At 39.3% G+C, this 19,499-nt stretch overlaps 1 protein-coding gene across 3 annotated transcripts in view; it reads right to left on the reverse strand.

Annotated features, from left to right (window-relative positions):
* DAZAP1 (DAZ associated protein 1) overlaps nt 1–19,499 on the reverse strand; it is a 63,380-nt gene that overhangs the window by 11,516 nt on the left and 32,365 nt on the right. For 2 of the 3 annotated variants that reach the window (XM_014063262.2, XM_014063264.2), the window contains exons 5-10: nt 19,113–19,217; nt 13,183–13,231; nt 8,215–8,297; nt 3,930–4,083; nt 2,880–2,909; nt 340–480 (exon numbers count right to left, since the gene is read on the reverse strand). In XM_014063262.2, the coding sequence (XP_013918737.1) occupies nt 340–480; nt 2,880–2,909; nt 3,930–4,083; nt 8,215–8,297; nt 13,183–13,231; nt 19,113–19,217 (562 nt within the window). The remainder of the gene's footprint in view (nt 1–339; nt 481–2,879; nt 2,910–3,929; nt 4,084–8,214; nt 8,298–13,182; nt 13,232–19,112; nt 19,218–19,499) is intronic. The other variant, XM_087703284.1, reaches the window with a different exon arrangement.

Raw genomic sequence — 19,499 nt, forward strand, 5'->3', positions numbered from 1 at the left:
TGCACCTAGAGAGAAATATCTGCCACTGCCTAGGATTGACCTCACAGCCTCCTGATTATAAGATAACAACTACACCTCTAGGCTACAACACCGTCATCAAATTAAAATCAAGGAATAAAGCTAGGAAAATAATGTTCAGTAAGAATTTGCAGCGAGTGGACACCAGCGCAATCCCAAAACATGAAACCTTAGGCTCACGTTCAACCTTGGTTTTAATAGCATGCTCTCAACCTATCCAACCTCATAGGTGGGGGTGTGGCCAGATATGTGCCATGAGCTATTTCATAAAAGCTGGGATTAAAAATGTTACACCCAATTAGAACTTGAAGGAATACTTACTGAAGGGTGGAGGCGTGCCATATCCCTGTGCGAAACCCTGCGGGGGTGGGAATCCTCCTGGAGGTGTCGAAACAATGTACGAGGTAAAAGGCGGCGGTGGAGGTGGCGCTCCTCTACCTGGTGGAGGGGGACCATACCCACCTGGAGCCAGTAAGAAGTGTGTTGAGAAAATCAAAGGTACTTAACAGATGAGCCAACCCCAAGAAAAAGGGTATTCCCAATCTATTGCACTAGGCATCATATTTCTCCAAAACTTGGGGACGCTAAAATCAAGAGGAATTGTGGAATTAGGCATTCAAGCTATTGAGACTGTGGACGGAATCCAATTGAAATCATTCTCTGGTGTGAATAACTACCTTCTGTGTGAATATTTCTTCCTCTTTTTAGGAATTGGTTCTACAGCACTTGTATCTAGTACATTTTAGTATTTAAAAGGGTCTCTCTCCAACTTCCATTTCTTGCATTCAAACTGAAGAAACCAGACACTCAAATTTTTGGTGTTTTTCAATACTGAAGAAGACAGAATGATCTATTGTGGGGAGAAATCTCTTCTGGCTTTTTGGTGCTCAGGAGTTCAATGGGCAGCAGCCATTCTCACAAAATATTTCACAATGTCCCTAGTTCTCTTCTCTAGCTTTAATTACAGTTGATTAAGCTCTGATTACATGCACTTCAGCTCTTTGAAAACAGATCATAGGTCACTCTGTGACTCATATATTTCATTGTATATGTTTGAGGATAGCGCAACTGATGCCCCAACATTAGGCAAAAATCTGTAGTGTGGTAAAAGATTGTTCCAGTGACTTCTGGAACATTCCATTGCCATACCACCAAATGGTCTGTCACACTCCTTTAAAAAAAAAATTTTTTTTAAAGCAACCTTAGATAAAGTACAAGAATGCCATTTTTAAAAAGTTCCATAGATGCAATTCTATTTGCTTTGAAAATAGCAAGTCAAATCTAACTTTTGGTTGGTAGCAGGGCTTGCCAGGACAAAAGTGATTCTTAATTATTATTCAATTCTTAATTATTTTATCCCACTTATATACCATCAAACTCATATGAACTGGTCTGTTACATTAATATTAAAAATACAGAAATCAGTTAAGCCTAAGATCAGCAATAAACGTAAGTAACAGTAATAGAGCAGCCCATCCATAATGTGTCAAGAAAAATCATACACCAAATGGCCCATTAAGCAATATTTATTTATCTGGCCTTTATTATTTTTATAAATACCTCAAGGTGGCAAATATACCTTCCTCCTCCTATTTTGCCCACAACCACTACCCTGTGAGGTAAATTGGGCTGAGTGATTGGCCCAAAGTCACCCAGCTAGCTTTCATGCCTAAAACAGGACTAGAACTCACAATCTCCTGGTGATTGGCCCAAAGTCACCCAGCCAACTTTTCATGCCTAAGGTAGGACTAGAACTCACAGTCTCTTGATTTCTAGCCTGGTGCCTTAACCATTAGAACAAACTGGCTGTCGTGGTATTGATGCCTTGTGAAATAGCTACAGGAAGGGTGCAAGGTGTAGCTTCAGAAGCAGCCTGATCGAAAGCTTGGGGGTTGCTACAGAGAAGGAGTATCAATATAGTCTTGGTATTAGATCCCCCTGATTTGATGCAGGGAGGGAGCCCTAAGCCTTCCCATCCCACATGCACACCTGGGCGAGGGCAGATTCCACTTCATCCGGCAGGTATCTAGCAGCCACGCCATGCAGGGCCTTGTAGCCATGCAGCACGTTGTATCAGAAATGTAATGGTAACCAAGGGAGCAACTGGAGCAGAGGAATTCTATTAGAGTAGGGACTCGCACCTGCTAGTATCCTGGCCATTGAATTTTGTACCAATTGCAGTTTCCAGGTCATTTTCAAAGGTAGCCCCATGTAGAGCGCATTCCAGTAATCTAATTATGTGGAGATGAATTACAGCCTACACATGGAGAATCTGTAACTGGAGATTTTATTTCTAAGTACAAAATATATAAATGCACAAACCCTGTGCATAAGGAAACTGGGGTAAGATTAGTATCTATTGTCCTGTTTCTTTCTCCATACAGGGAACAACTTCTATGCAGGGCTACTGTGATGTCATCGGGTTTAAGCTATTTTTCACGTGACCGTACTAAACTCTACCTTTGGTTTTGGTATTAGAAGAACGGCCTTTTTGTGCACAAACACACCATGTGGGAAGAAAAAGGACTAGGCCACTAGGAAAAGGATGATTCCCGGTCTCCTCCAGATCTTCCCAGTTATCTGACAAATGATTAAATGTACACACATACATACACGCTCACACACAAGTTTTGATTATCTATGGGAAATTCTAAGGTCCAATTATTGTCTCCCATCTCAAGAAACCTATGAATTCTTGTTCAAAGGGCCCGAATGCTTCAAAACAACAGATGCAAAAAGATCTTTGGAGAACAAAGGCAAAAAATGTGCAGAGAGTAAGATTTTGCTAAAAATCTGAACCTGCATAATTACAATTTCAATACTGAATATGCACATTTTTAAAATTCTCAGAACATACTTACCAAGTGCTTGTCCAGCTGGTACCCACATACCTAAGGCAGATGGAAGAGATGAAGTAGGAAAAGACACACACAACACGCACACACACACAAAACAAAAACAAGTTACCACAACTGTTTCATCAATTCATTGTCAGTGTATGCATTTATCATTCTGCAAAGTTTAACGTTATCTATTGAGAAAGTTACACGCAATTACTTTGAAGATGTTTGGATATCAAATAGGGAAAATGTTACAGAGAATTCAAGATGTAGCCTTAATGGAGATGCCCAAAACTAATAAACCCACAATGGAGTAATGAAACTGGATTTGGATAAAAATGGGATTTAATCTTCCTTGTTACAAAATTCAAGGAGAGACACTTTTTTATAGAGCTTATGTCCATTTTCAGAAAGCAAGAGCGAATTTCCTTGGAACAAATGAGAAGGCAGAGCTTGTTATTGTCTCACACCAGCTGCAGAAGGTTTCCAATACTGGTAGTTCTCGACATGGGAGACTGCTCACTACAGTTCAATGTTGTGTTGGTCATTAAGCGGGTCAGTTACATGGCTAATCCAATTGTATAACATTTTATGCAACGGTCATTAAGCAAACTGGTTTTCAGCAAAACCTAAAGTCACAAATGTGACTTTAGGTTGCTGCAAACTGTAAATATGGCTGTGCGGTTGGGTGTCTGATGTGGTTCAGTCATGTGACTCTGGATGGGGCCAAACTGTCAGAACTTCAGATCCAGGTTGTAAGTCTGCTTTTTCAGGTCTGTTGTAAATTCAAGTGGTTGATAAGTGACTGGTTGTAAATCAAGGACTCAATAGATAAGGAATTTGTATGCCCATCGAGATCACAGAAGTTTCGCATTATAGCATAATCAGGTGGTACAAAAGACCACATAATTCCTGCATCTGACAGGAACCTAAGGTTTTTTTTTTAATTCAGGCCTGATCCTGACTTTTATGCAGGCTTGATCCTGATTTGAGTGAAGCCACAAATGAGAGCCTGTGTCAAGGCAGACTAAAATCATCCAGGATGTCAAAACCTGAATGAAAAACTGGTACCTTGAGGTCCGTATCCTTGTTGCCAGGTAGGTGGGGGCTGTCCTGCCCAGCCATTGGCAGCACTTGGCATGATCCGGCTTCCCCATTGGCTGGTGCCTGTTGGCCCTGGAGTCTGACTCTTGCTATCCCGAGGTTCGGCTCGCTTCACCTCCACCTAAACAAAGAGGACAAATGTTCAGCCTAGGAGGCAGGAAGACAGCTTGCCCCCCTTTACCCATCACACACACCCTTATCTTTACACTTAAAAACTTTATCTTAGCATGTTACGACTTATTGCTAAGTACTTAAAAGTATTGCAAGCTTATATTTTAAGGCTGCTAATTTAATCAATGTTTCTCAGGTACAATGGATAACAGAGTAAACCATCTTGGAAGTCTTAACTTCATACGGTGCTGGGATAAAATATGCCTATTCGTGATTTCTCTTCTGTTTTGTTACTTTCTTCCTCATTTTAAAGCAGCAGTACCATCTCCTCAGTGGGTTTTCACTCTCCGCATGTAAATCTTGATACCAAGATAGGCCAAAATGGTTGTTATAAACAAGGGTGAAGAGAACATTATGGAGGAGGTACTAAGGCTTTAGCCGGTCCTTGGGGAGGGATTGTTCTGGACAATGTTGAAAAAAGAAGTTATTAATTGATAGCTAAGATCTATCGCAATTAAATTGCTCTTCATTTTTTGTTCATACCTGAGAAACACACGTTGTATTCATATGGTCTGTTCGTTTCAAATCCTTTTTATCTTAAAAGATTTTTTAAAATTATTATTTAAAAGTCTAATGGAAGATAGAGACTTACCTTCCCCAGGCTAACGCTTAAAGAACCTCAATTAACTCAAACAATGTCAGAAGGAATGGATGTGATAAGAGAACCTTACATTACATCTAACAAAAAAAGTAAACAAACATGCAGGTAATAAAAAATGGACAGTTGAGTCAATAAGAAGCAAAACCTTCATACTGTGTTCAGTCATGGAAAAACATTCTTTGCAAAGAAGGAAAGACCAAAAAGGAAGGGCACCGCTGTACGGTGGGGCTTTAAAAATGGGCCTGGCCGATGTAAAATAAGATTTACCTCCCTGCTGAGTGCAAACGCTCTGAAAAATTGTCTGGGGTTAATCCAAATACACTCAGCAAAGCTAACTGCAAGATTGAATGGGGGGTGGGGGGGGGGGTTGTTCAGCTCTGTATCACTGAGTGAACTTGAGAGTCCAGGTTCTCTCTAGCTACATTTCAAGCATTTTTACTTTCAGAGTTTAGTTAAATGGGCACAAGACTTTCCTTAAAACTAAGTGGGCCTTATTGTGGGAGACAATCAAGAATCCTTCACCTCCTCCTGTGAGTTAACCTGGCATGTGAATGGCAGAATTAAAATAAAACCACATCTAGTATTCTAGGCTGCACTTCTATGCTGAGCAAATCAATTTCTGCCTTCAAATGTCCTGGAATCTTCCCAAGGTTTAACATTCTAAAACCCCAATTTGGTTACCATCTGTACAAGAGGGTGGAGCAGGATGTTGGCTTTCACAATGAGTTTTCAGATCACAGAGAGCACAGGAAGTATTCAACTTACAACAGTCCCATTAGTGACTGTTCAAAATTACAACGGCACTGTAAAAAGGTGACTTTTGACATTTTTTCACATTTACAACCGTTGCAGCATCCCAGTGGTCTATGATCAAAATTCGGATGCTTGGCAACTAACTCAGATTTAAGATGGTATCAGCATCCTGGGGGTCATGTGATCAACATTTGCGATCTTCTAACAAGCAAAGTCAGTGGGGAAGCCAGATTCACGTGGAACACTCGTTATTACTAATTTAGCAGTTACATTGATTCACTTAACTACTGGGGCAAACAAGAGGGTAAAATGGGACAAAATTTATGGTCTCGCTTAGCAACAGAAATTTTGGGCTCAATTATGATCGCAAGCTGAGGACTACTTGCAGATGGGTTATTATTTTAAAATTTTTCCCAGTAAGATTTTAGGACACTTGAACTCCTGCAGTTTCCCCAATAATAATGTTTCAAGGCTGAAGAAAAATAGGGTGGGATTTCTCAAGATGTCAGCAATTTGCATTTCACTAGCCAACAAAAACCTTGGCATCTGAACTTTTGTTTCGTTCTCGTTTAGCATGCATTCTTATCCGTCTGCCCCTGTGCTTTAAGTCTGGTCCACTTGAGATTTTTGTCTCCAGTTTGTGACGATGTTTCTTCAGGAGGGACCGTGAGGGATGCTACTTTTGAAACTGGTCCAGGAGTCCCTGGAGGTTTGCCTGAGCTGTTCTGACACTTGGAAGAGTTGCTCTCCTGGCTTCACTGGACCAGTGTTAGCAGCTCCTGGGTTTAATTAGCACCAAACCAAAGATGTAGTAGTTCCAGTTGTTGCTTAGGAATAAACTTCACTAATCGTTTAAACGACATCAATTGTTCATGTATTAGTAAGGATATCCTAGAATACACTTCCAGGGTCCAGGAAAATTTAACGGGTTTTGACCAGAAATAATTTAAACTTGGGGGGGGGGGGAAACCATCATCGAACCGTTGTAAAATATAAACCAGAATTCATCAAGAGGATAGGATACCCTGTTTTTCAATAAGCAAATTTTTTTTAGAAAAATTATTCCAGTTGAAGGCTTTGCTGTTTTGGCTACACAACCCAGCAAAGTGGCAAGACTCCCCTATATTTTTCACTACAATCTATACACTGCTGCTTCGTTTCTGGAGACTCTGAGCAGCTTATAAATTACGTTTCGTATAAGAGCCTTCGATGTTCCCTTTTCAGCAGACTTTTCCTACAAAGGTCAAAGCTGCACTTTGTAGTTCTTAGTTACTCTTCCTCTGGCTTGGTTCCTAAAGCGAAGCCATGCTCAAAGGTGAGTTCCTTAAATCAGAGTAAGAAGGCAGAAACCTTTTCACCCGAAAAACCTCTTTAGAAGTGCTGACAACACAGTATGAAGATAACAACAATCAAAAGGTCACTTAACTGTATTGTGGTTAAAAAGTACTATTAAAAGAATATGTGGATTCATTTCAAAGTCTCACAGTAAGTGACCCATTTTTTTTTAAATTTCAACCATTCCTTCAGGATGCTCTGTCAATTGGTTGCTTACTTTTAGTTCCCTTCCTTCCTGCCCCCCACCCCCAAATCCCCAAAAGGTGAAACAAAGAACACACATCTGAAGGAATAGTAATGGGAAGCTGAGCCTTTGGCAACATAGAGATTTCACTGCCGTTTCAAACGGAAAAATAAAGGTTAACTTCCATTCCCTTTTTATATTCTGTCCTTTCAAGGTACAAAACACGTGTGAACAGTAATGACGGCACAACTTAGAATTTAGACAAGCAAATGCAATGATCTTCCCCATATCCCAAACTAGTGCACTCTGTAACTCAATAAAGTGGTCTTAATTATTAAAGTCAAAAGTTTTCAGAGACCTAGCTTTTCTCCATGTCAATTTATTTGAAGTGTTTCATACTTCAAACAGACAAATCATGTCTGTTTTTCAGTATTTCCTACTCTGTACTTGCGAATGAAGAATATCTACTTCCAAGCATTGCATGGTATGAGGGAGTCCTTAGTACTCTCTGATCTTGGTTGTTTTCTTGTAGGCATTTCATTGCTCAAACCAGGTAACATCATTAGTGCTAGTCACTAGCACTGATGATGTTACCTAGCTGGGTAATGAAATGTCTGAAAGAAAACAACCAAGCTCAGAGAGCACCGAAGACCCCTTATTTCAATCCTGAGCTACAAATATTTTCCTTGATTGGCATTGCCTGGTATGATGAGCAAGCTGGGTCAGATCAAATGAGGCAATTTGAATCCAATAAGCCATTCTGCTGCTTATTTGGCTTCTCTCTCACACACATCTTGGTACAATGTGGTTTTATCAACCCTGAAAGTCTCTTGCGAAAGTGCAAGAGAGAAATGAGTGAGCAGATAGAATGTTTCTTTTTCTGACTCATAAACCTTGGTTTATCAGACTAAGTTCGTGATATCTGAACTCAAACAGTAACTTTTATGGAAGTTGGTCTGCCATGATTCTTCTCAAAACAAAACATTCTAAAGGAATCTATAGGCAGTTGTAGCACACATTTTTTAAAAAAATCCAAAATTAACTAAATTATAAAATGTGTTTCTGAATGTGATCTTACCCACTCAAATTCTTTAAAAAAAAAAAAAAAACCCTCTACTCTACAACCCAGTTTCTACTCGCCAGCCAAATTGCTAGTTGCCTCAAGACTCAGCTTTGTCTTAAGGTAAAATAAAACTACAACTACACACTTTTTTGCCCATGATGTCGTGAAAATGCATGTTGACAGCCTGGTCCACTGATTGTTCGTCCTCGAAAGTAATAAATCCAAAACCTAGCCAACGACGAAGAGTGAATCAAGGTAGCAGGGTGTTGTGACACAAAACAGGATGATGAACAGTATTAGGGGCGGACCAAGGGTTCAAACAAGGGCTTCAGGTGGAGTTTGCAATTACCGGACCATCTTGGATCAGGGGAATAAAATGGTTCGCTCAGCACTCCATGCAAAATTAATTGATGGAGAAAACATGGCTCAGTGCCTATAGATACACCTTTTTTTTGCCCTGCTAACAAATACTGCGAAAAATATATCTGACTTCAGTTCTGTGCAGAACATCTGCATCAAGTTATCATGGCCAAGTCAATTCATAACCTCCATTACATGATATTGGTAAATTTGTATGTTTAAATGCCATTTGGCAAATTTAGAAAAGCAACTGAGCAATAGCACAAAGTGACAAAAGAGAGAATTGGTAGTGGACAAAACATTTGGGGACAGGTTGTTTATTGGTTCCCTCCCTCCTCCCCGAAACCCGAGATTTCCCCCTTGGTTTCATTTTGCTTTGCAGCTAGTGCTGACAGCAGCCATTTATTGCTCTAAAGCGTTCAACAGAAAAACAGATACAGTCTCTGTAACAGTTAGTGCCTCTCTAAGCTTATCCAACGTAGTTGGGTAAACTCGTAGAGCCTTATTGTAGAGATTTATACTTAATAAAGACACAAAGATACAGGCCAAGATCGGTTGCAGCAGGTCAAAATTCTGCTGTCAGCAACAAGAGCAAGAAACAAATTAAGAAATAAATGGGAGTTGAGGAGGCGGAGGAGGCAATTTTTAAAGCATCTCCTGCAGGCAGGTTTTTGCATAATGACCAAACGGGAGTTGAACCAGTGACTTGCGAGCCTTTAAAGTACAAGGAACCTTTTTAAAAGCCAAAATATGAGTCTGGGAGATATTTAAAAAAAGAACCTGCAAAAGGGGGCTTGTCTGCCTTCCAATGATAACACAGTATAAAATTTTGAATATTGATTTTAAGAGGAAAATATAGAATAGCGTGTTGTTTTCCTTGCTTGTGGTTGGGAGAAAAGAAAAAGGCCTTGGAACCAAATGAAGAGAAACCAGGACTGCAGCGTTAGAAGAGAAGACACAGCAACACCTGGAGAATTGGAGCCAGACTTGATGACTAATGTGTGTTTATGGGATGGCCAAAGTAGAGAGGGTACTTGGGTGCGTTGGGCAGAGATGTCATCATACACAAGTTTGTGACGCGAAAGGGGGGGGGGGATCTCGAGAACCAAAGAGTAAATAGAGGCTGGATGAACAAATGGTGCACTGCACTGTTCTTCATATTCAGAGCAAGGCCAGGAGAGAAGTGCCCCTTGAAAATATCTTTAGAAACTTGGAAAGAATATTGATGAAATAATCTGAAAAACTCTTGTAAGAGATGATAAGATTTTGAACCTGATTAAGAAGATTTAAATAAATTAAGAGAGGTAGAGTTGGACTCAGACCAAAAGCAAAATGGGTTTAAAAAGGACAGAGAACATAGATGCCTTAATTTCTTTCTTACAGCTTTTTGTTGTTTCTTCATAACAAAAAGTCTAGGGGGAAAGAAAAAAGAACAAAGGCATTTTTTCTCATATCCTCAAAACACTTTCTTCCCAAAATGAGAGCCCAAAAGGCTTATAGTATCCTTCAAATTGTTGTAAAGCCCAAATAGGCAAGTGCCGTGGTAATTGATTGGTAAAAACCTAAACGTTTGACCACAACTTGCCATCTTGGTAACAGCATAAGGGAATTCTACCTAGAAGGCACCAGGTTGCCTATCACCTCAATGGTACCTTCTCTGGCTCTTCTTTTCAACTAGATCCAACTATCAACTGTCCAATGATAACCATTTGAGGCAAGGGAAGTCCATCTGATTCCTCAACCGCTGAGATGAGATGGAGATAAAAGGTCCAAGTCAATGGATGCATGCTCTTTAAATACCAAGAACCAAGTCACACATTCCTCTGGGAAAGTAGAGATTAAAAAGAGACTGAAATTCTGTAAGCTACAGGCCTGTAACACCAGCTCCAAGTTGGTATAATTCAAAGGAGATTAGGCTCTTTAGCTTGGTTGGCAGTTGTGCATAGGCATAATTAATTTTTTTTTAACTATATGCAATTCTCACACTGATTTAAATAAATCTTCAGTTTGCTGGGCAAATTGTCTATGTTCTCCCTAACGACACAATTAACCTGGCTATTTTTTCAGCTTAATTATTCAGACTTTGTAAACAAAATCTCATTTAAAGACATGATTAAATGTCAGGTTCATAAAGATGATTTATGAGGGGTGACACTATTGTATTCCAAGCCTAGCGAGCCATTCTTATTTCGAGATGACTTTGTTGTTTCAAGGAACTTAGCTGTTTGCCAACCGGTCTTGCAACCAGACTTAGTGCAACACAATTGGGAAAGTTATTAGTCTTGGGGAGGTGGGGGTGGAATTGTGTTTAAGCATTACAGCTCAGATTTGAAACCACTCGCTGATTTACCTATAAACAAAGCCTAATTAAAAGCAAGAGGACGTGTAAGATTCAGACAACTGTTGAAAAAAAATACAAAAAACATAGGATTTTTAAAAAGCAGGCCTAAGAGTTTTACTTGGAAGGAAGTTGTCCTAGCAATCTTATAGGCAGCCTTATAGGCAACCTTTGCAGGTTAAGAGCCAAGGTGGCGCAGTGGTTAAATGCAGCACTGCAGGCTACTGCTAGATCAGCAGGTCAGCGGTTCAAATCTCACCGGCTCAGGGTTGACTCAGCCTTCCATCCTTCCGAGGTGGGTAAAATGAGGACCCAGATTGTTGGGGGCAATATGCTGACTCTCTGTAAACCGCTTAGAGAGGCCTGAAAGGCCTATGAAGCGGTATATAAGTCTACTGCTATTGCTATTATCATAGTACCAAATATATTGGTTTTTACTGGCCTGCTGTCTGGTTTTGCTGATCAAACTTATTCAAATGGGAAGAGGCATAAGACCCTAATGGGAACAGTGAGTACAGGTAAGCCACGAGCTCAAAGGAAATTGATTGTGCCTGGAACGTAAGGTTCAATTACTGAATTGTAGATGAACATTGAAGAACTAGCTGAGCATTGAACACAGTGAGCTAAGGCAGCATTTTAGAGGCCCTTTGGCAATCCTCAAGAGGCACCCCTGGTTACAATATGGCGCCCACAGGGAGAGCTGAAGTCAGGAGGACCAATTTCCCCCCACAGCTCTTTCGGAGGTGGGGAGCACATTTGACAGCATAGGCCTGCAGGTCAGAAGAGGGAAAGAGCTGAAGATTAGACAGCAAGTGTTTTATAAAGGACTTTATAGGTGAGTTAAATGTGTTTTTGTGATAGTATGCAGGCAAGTCAAAGAGTTTCAGGGCCATCCATCACAAATGTCTTAGGTTTGCATTTTGTTTACTGTGAATATGGGGTGAACTGATGCAAAATATAACAAGATCCTTTGCTCATGTACCTTGCTTTCAAGACTCCTGGGGGTGGGGGGGTGGGAAGGGGGGGTTTGCAATGAGAAAACAAAATGGTGGACCAGGTAGGCAGAATTATTATAGTTGATTTCTTTTACTAGCTTAAGCATACAAGAACACACAGAGATAGGAACATAAAGATGCTGCTCTTTGCTGTGTCAGTGAATTTTTCTGTTGAAATAGTGCAAAGCTGTCGCAAAACAAATTAGAGCAACTGCCCCTCGTAGCTCCTCCCACACCACATAGTAAAAACTTTATTTACACTCCATTAAAGACAAAGCCCGGTCCCTCCTCCGTTTGTGGAAATGGCCTGTACCTCTGTGATAATCTATCACCTAGAGAGAAGAAATCTAAAGAGATATTAATCACAAATCAGTTTACAGAGAGAGAGAGAGAAAAAGAGAGGGAAAGAAAGAACTTAATGTTTACTGTACTTTTACTATGAAACACTTATATATGTCACTAAAGATGTGTCTAAATTAAAGATAAATCTAATACTTAACAGCTTAATAAATATGAAGTGAAGAATTTGTATATATATATATATATATCTATATATATTTCTTTAAATAACAGAAACAAGAAGGAGAAGTGGAAAGTCCAGATGGCAAACTGTTTTCCAGCATGTTTCACATGCTATCGTGTGGTTGAAATGCAACTCACACTGATGATGTTTTAAAAGTATTGCTTCTAAAAAAAAAATTACTGAAAAGTGACGGGTGCAATGAACAGCTGGAGAACACAATGGCCCCTTTCTGCTGAGACCAAAAAACGAATTATGTAAGTGGCTCAGGTCTGCCAAACTAAGGGAGTTGCTTTCTCCAACATACAAATGGAATCGCAAAATTAAATTAAAAGTGCCACATTTGACACCCATCCACAGAATGTTTCAAGCAACAAATGGCTTTTGGCTCCAAATTTCAGCTGTAGCCACTTAAAAGAAAGAAAATGTGAGAAATGTAGCAAGCATTAACATCTGTTCCTGTCTGGCACCTCACAAGGATTCTTATCCTAAAACCAAAAATAGGCCCTTGGTTCCTAATGGTGCCAACATTTAAAGGTGGGGGGGGGAAATCAAAGGTGTCCAGTTACTCCCTTCTCATGACTGTGAGTTATTTGAAAGGAGCAGATCAATACAGGTGCCATGCCTTTGTTAAGGGAAGCACCTTTTCAGAGCGGTGTAAGTGAACAACATGGCAAGGTAGTATCTGACTTCTAAAACAATAACACTAGATGAAATAGCATGAAAAGCCTCCGTGAAAGTCTGCTCAGAGAAATAAATTCCTGAGGCAGCTTACAAAAGACATATATACATATATGAGCACACGTGTCCATACATATATATGTGGATGTTGTGTAAGTTTGCCATCTGACATAGGAAGAGGATAAAGAAATTTCAAAGGTTAACTAGATTCTTCTTTACCTCGGGGTCGCTGTTTCTCTGCATCATAGATCATTACCACTTCGGTAACCTGCAAAAAAGGATTAAAAAGGAAAGTTTACTAATGGTTTTATCGGACGAAACATAAGGTGAACCTGATTTTATCAGCTGAACTTTATCAGCAGGATGAGATGAAATATAAAAATATAATTGAACTGTTCCTGTGGGATCCTTGCTGCTCTCAGAGTTTTGTTTCCTTGCAGGTGTTTCATGACCAAACTAGGTGACATCATCAGTGCAGCACTGCACTGCGCCAGCACTGATCACGTCACCTAGTTTGGTCATGAAATGTCTGCAGGAAAATAACCAAGCTCTGAGGTCACCAAGAACCCCACAGTTCAACCCTAAGCTACAAATATCATCTTCTTATCATGAACTTTTGCTAATGTGGCTAACTATGGATAAGCGTCCAGAAATCAGGCTCATTTCTTCAAATGGGGCTTTGATAGGGAAGAACATTTCATGGCTTGCTTCCTTATGTATTAACAAAATGCAATAATGGTTCCTGCAGATTGCCCAGCCCGGCTACTTTGGTGGTCCCTTACCAAGTGTAAGAAAAGAACCTTGGCTTCAGAGGACCTCCTGCCAATATCAATCAAAGCCACAAATACATACCCTGTTTTCCCGAAAATAAGCCCTCCCCGGATAATAAGGCCAATCGGGCTTTTGAGCGCGTGCGCTAAAATAAGGCCTCCCCGAAAATATTGCAACACAGCAACAGCCATGAGGTGACCACGCTCGCCACCTCCTGCACCTCAAAAATAATAAGACCGCCCCTAAAATAAGGCTAAGCACTTATTTCAAGGATCAAAAGAAAATAAGACCCTGTCTTATTTTTGAGGAAACACGATAGCAGGAATGTATTGTGGGTATACTAAGGAGACTTTGGCAAAATCCAGTCTTCCCATTGTTGCCTCCTAACATAGTATACTGGAACTGGAGCTGACATCATAATTTCTTCCCAATAGGAAACAAACTTCTTGTACGTCTTACAGACTGTGGCCATTCCCCTTGTATTTGAATCTTCTCACTTTAACAGTAGGACTATGCCGTCATTACTATTATTACTGGTACTGAATAATTATGAATAATCAGTCATTTAAATACCAACAGGATAAGGCAAGGTCCCTCTTGAGAATCCGGTACATAATCTACTACTCTGAGCCCTTTGAAAGCATTCAACAGATGTGGCCGTGGTTAATTGTGCTGAAGCAGCAGAAAAACATCTTATTAAAAAAGGAAGAAAAGCAGGTAGCTCTGGGGAATGAGGACTGATGCCTTAACCAGACCAAAAAACAAGGGACACTGAGTACAGGATACTTTACAATATGTCTTTGTAATTATTTTAAACAGGTAATTCAACTCCCTAAGGTGACAGAGCCTGTTAGCCTAAGTAGCTGTCATGCAGTAACTATCTTTACTCACCTTTGATTTGCTTATGTATTCAAGAGGCAATTTAGAGACTGCTACAGTGTGATGGAGAGCAGGAAAAAATACAAAGCTCCCAATTAGACTTTCTTCTACCTCGAGACAGCAGGCTTCCCTCACCTTTCAACCCCATTTCCCAAGCAGCCCTTTCTTTCTTTCACACCCTATAAAAAGAAACTGAACAATATGCAGAAGAGCCATCGCTCAGTCCCAACTTTATACTTGAGTTTAGATGTGATTCGTTAAAATCAGAAAAGAGTTAGGCTTCATCTGTAAACAGGAGATAGAAATTCCACACACACACCCTATTTAACCTGTTTCCCTGAAAATAAGACTTCCCTGGATAATAAGCCCAATCGGGCGTTTGAGCGCATGCACTAAAATAAGCCTCCCCCCCTCCCCAAATACTGCAACACAGCAGCAGCCATGAGGTGTCCACGCTCAAAAATAATAAGACCTCCCTGAAAATAAGGCCAAGTGCTTATTTTGGGGGTCGAAAGAAAACAAGACCCTGTCTTTTTTTCGGGGAAACACGGTAGAAAGAAAACAAAGAGCTTTAGTAAAAAAAAAACAAAAAACCACCATATCAATCTAAGATAAAAGAAGTCAACCAACTCTTCACGGCATCTCAACCAGTATCTGCCACACCAAGAGACCCTCTCACATATAGAGGCTCTTTTGTTGAGCACCAAGAAGCTACTTTTCACGAGGGGAGGCTGAATCTATGCGGCTGGAAGAACAGCAGTGCAAAAGATCATTGGAAGGAAGGGAACATATTGATCATTCAAGGGCTTTTAAGGAACGTTTGTCCTAAAAGCTGCAAATTTCTCCTTGGGGAGTCCTTTTAGACCCGAAGGACAATTACAGAATGAAAAGGAATAGGCAGGGTGAGGTTTTAGTGTTAATCTGAAGACTGTTTAGTTGCCTTGGTTCAAATTACCAAATGGAAATCCTTCTATTGTGAATTAATTCCCTTTGGGGGCCTACCCAATTATGCCTTGACAACTGTCCTCTTCCAAAAGGAAAGTCAAGTTTCTGATTCAGCTGGGCAAAATAGTCAATTAACTTGTACACCCTTTACTTGTACCTTGCCTTTTCTGTGAGTTCAAGACAATTTACCTCAGGTCTACCCTAATTTTACATCTAGTACCAATTACTGTACTTTGTGTGAAGTGGGTTAGGCAGAAAAGAAAAAAATGATGAATGGACTGAAGTTACTCAAGAAGTTCCACAATCAAGTGCATACTTGAATCTAGGTCTCTCCAAGCTCAGCATCCTAACCACTATAATAAATTGGCTGTTTGTCTATGGAGATTCTCAGTCATCCAGGCCATGGTTGTCCCAAAGGTGCTTTTTCAAAAGGCAACTGCATTTTCTTCATTTTTCATCGAAGACATTTTATTTCTCATTCAAGAAGCCTTTTCAGTTCTGACAGTTCTGACTTTAGTTAGAACTGAAGAAGCTTCTTGGATGAGAAATGAAACGTCTTCAAGGAAAACAAAGAAAATCCAGTTGCCTTTTGAAAAAGCACTTTTGCTACACTGGCTGTTTTATTTTGCAAACTGTTGAAAGAGATGTGTCACATAAAGCTTAGCAAGATAACTCAAGTAATATTTGCCAGGATTCTCTAAAATGCGTTCATAAGCTTAACCCCCTTCTTAAAAGTAGTTAAGATTACTACAAATATAATAAGTAGAGTTCCAGGCTGACAAGATGTAAATTGTCCTTTTGCCATATAAACTATTTTAAAGATACAGCTACATGTGGCAGCTGTCTTTACCCATTATATTACACTAATCCTCTTCCATATGCGCTGGCTCACTATTTATTTTCAAGGAAGTTATCCAAAAACCTACACTCAGAGGTGGTATTCGGCTGGTTCGGACTGGTTCACCCGAACCGGCGGTGGAAACTTCTGGTATGCCCGCCCACCCACCCAGGTTCTATGGCATCCCATTTAGGCCCTTTTTTTAGCCAAAGCGCCTGCACGGAAAGCTGAGCGCATTCGTGGATGTGGGTGCTCACATTTGCGAACCGGTAGGGAAAGTAAGTGAATACCACCACTGCCTACACTACTAATTTCTTTCACACTGCCCTTTTAAAAATGTACCAATAATAGTTCTGCAATTTAAACTGCATATGTAACCCCGAAAGAGGGGAAGCTTTAATTTTTTGTAAAGTGTCACTATTCACCTTCCTAAAGATACTTATATGTTGCACTTGCTTTTCGGGAGAGGGTGGAGATTTTATCACCTCAAATAACAAAAATAAAAGTATTTTTTTAAAAAGGAAATAGAAAATGCAGTGATAGACCTAGTTTCATCAAACATTTTTCTCTGTCTATCATAATTTTCTAAAATGCTGGAGTACTTTCTATTCTGGACTTTATTGTTGCCATGCTCTAATAGTAGCTTCACATTGTGGAATAATCCATGTTTAAACTACAGTTTAACACGATGTCATGAATAGGATGTGATTATCATGGTTCAGACATGTTAAGCAAAATAAACAATCTAATGGCTTACAGTGGTGTAGTGTGCAAACCAGACCTCTCATTAAGTGAAGCTTTTTGATAAAAAGTCAAACGATAGAAAATTTTACAGCGTATATACTCTTTTTATCTTTATGTGTCACAATTGTTTTATAGGCTTTGTTGATTTAATAGAATCCTATAATGAAAGCTAATAGGTATAATTCAGTATAAATACTAGATTAGCACAGGGGGACAGGAGCAGAGAAGTAAGACAGTATTTATAGATTGTGACTCCTCCCATACTATTTTATATTGACATATAAAACCTGGTTTCCTTCAGAGTTTTGGACTGTATCCCACACACCATTCCCAAATGTTGTTGCCAATTGTGAGGGATTACGGGAACTATGCTCCATAATATTTAAAGGTATTTAGACTAGGAAAGTCTGCTGTATAACACACAAAAATCTTACAAATAAAACGATAAAGTACATTTGTCTATATAATGAAGTACTTTTACTTACCTATTTTGGGAAGAGGAGAAAGAAAGAAAACTAAAGGATAGGGGTGAGCAGAGGAGGAAAGTAATATAACCCAATGCAAGGTGTATGAATATTTAATGAAAACTGAACAATCTTGCCAAAGAAGCAATGAAAAAGTTGTTTGGGGTGGGAGGCAGAGTTGATATTTTGTTAGTGTGTCCTGCTTATGCAAAAAGGCCAGAAACCCTGAGTATTAACACCCAGGACCACAAATAGGCTAACGTATTATAATACAATACAATAAGCTACATCTCCTTATATTCCTATTACAGGTGAAACTCAAAAAATTAGAATATCGTGCAAAAGTTCATTTATTTCAGTAATGAAACTTAAAAGGTGAAACTAATATATGAGATAAGACTCATTACATGCAAAGCAAGATAGTTCAAGCCGTAATTTGTCATAATTGTGACCGAACAATGCAGAAGAGCTGAAGGCCACTATTGAAGCATCCTGGTCTTCCATAATACCTCAGCAATGTCACAGGCTGATAGCTTCCATGCCATGCCACATTGAGGCAGTAATTGCTGCAAAAGGGGCCCAATCCAAGTACTGAGTACATATGCATACTTATACTTTTCAGAGGTCCGATATTGTTCTATGTACAATCCTTGTTTTATTGATTGCATGTAATATTCTAATTTTCTGAGATTGTGGATTTGGGGTTTTCATGAGCTGTACACCATAATCATCACAATTATTCTAAATCACGGCTTGAACTATCTTGCTTTGCACGTAATGAGTCTTATCTCATATATTAATTTCACCTTTTAAGTTGCATTACTGAAATAAATGAACTTTTGCACGATATTCTAATTTTTCGAGTTTCACCTGTATAAATTTCCCAATTTCTATCTTTGAAATATGCTGACATTAAAACACCCGTTACTCTTAAACAACAGAGCATTAGGAGCCAAACTTGGCTAAAATGTAAGAATCCAATCAAAATAAAACAAACAAAAAAAACCCCAAATGGAACTGCAGATGATCCAAGGCAACAATTGCAAATTTTATCAATTTTTATCAATGTTATTGTTATATAAGCAGAAAGTTGCCGAGTCCTTACTAAAGGCTTGAGGTTGTTACTTAAGATACTGCTTATCTATTAACTCTCCCCTCAACAAAATATTATTACCACAGCAAAACCACTGTTGAAATCATATGAAAGTAAACATGTAACAAAGCTTTCTAATGTTGCAAAATTCTATTGCCAAATTACATGGTGTCCAGTTAATAAAAATGCTAGAAGAGTTTAAAAGGACAAGCTCAGAAACTCTCAAACAGAATAAGTTAGAATGAGGGGCTCTTGTAAACGTAAGAAATATCTTTTTTTTAAAATGAACATCAACCAGCCACAAAATTGTTTAACTTATTTATCCCACCAAATGAAAATAGTAATATTTTAAAGAGTTAGAAGGTGAAGGACAACACTCCTTCATGAAATAATGTATTCCATCACAATAACTCACCACTCCGAACTTCTTGAAGTATTCCCTGAGCTCCGTTTCTCCACAGTTGTGAGGGATCCCACCAACAAAAATTTTATGGGACTTGCTATCACTCCTGGATCCTTTCTACCAACAGAAAAAGGAGAGTTGTACTGAAACAAGGATTTCTCTATTTTAAAAAAGTTATTTATTTCCTGACATGTGGATGTTGGCAAGAATATTTCATCTCATGCTGGTGGAGTTAATGGCTGTAAAACGTTTAAAATAAAGCAATTGATTGATTGAATGAATAAATAAATAAATAAATGTGTAAAGTGTTACCTTGCTTACCCTCAAGGCATTTGAACTGAAATTAACCACACGTAATACATAAAACAAAAAAAGACAGGGAAGGAAAGAACTCAACTG

The sequence above is a fragment of the Thamnophis sirtalis genome, unplaced genomic scaffold (assembly GCF_051295495.1).
Source record: "Thamnophis sirtalis isolate CommonGarterSnake01/CBP01778 unplaced genomic scaffold, rThaSir2_p1.2 scaffold_1, whole genome shotgun sequence".
NCBI classification, from domain to species: domain Eukaryota; kingdom Metazoa; phylum Chordata; class Lepidosauria; order Squamata; family Natricidae; genus Thamnophis; species Thamnophis sirtalis.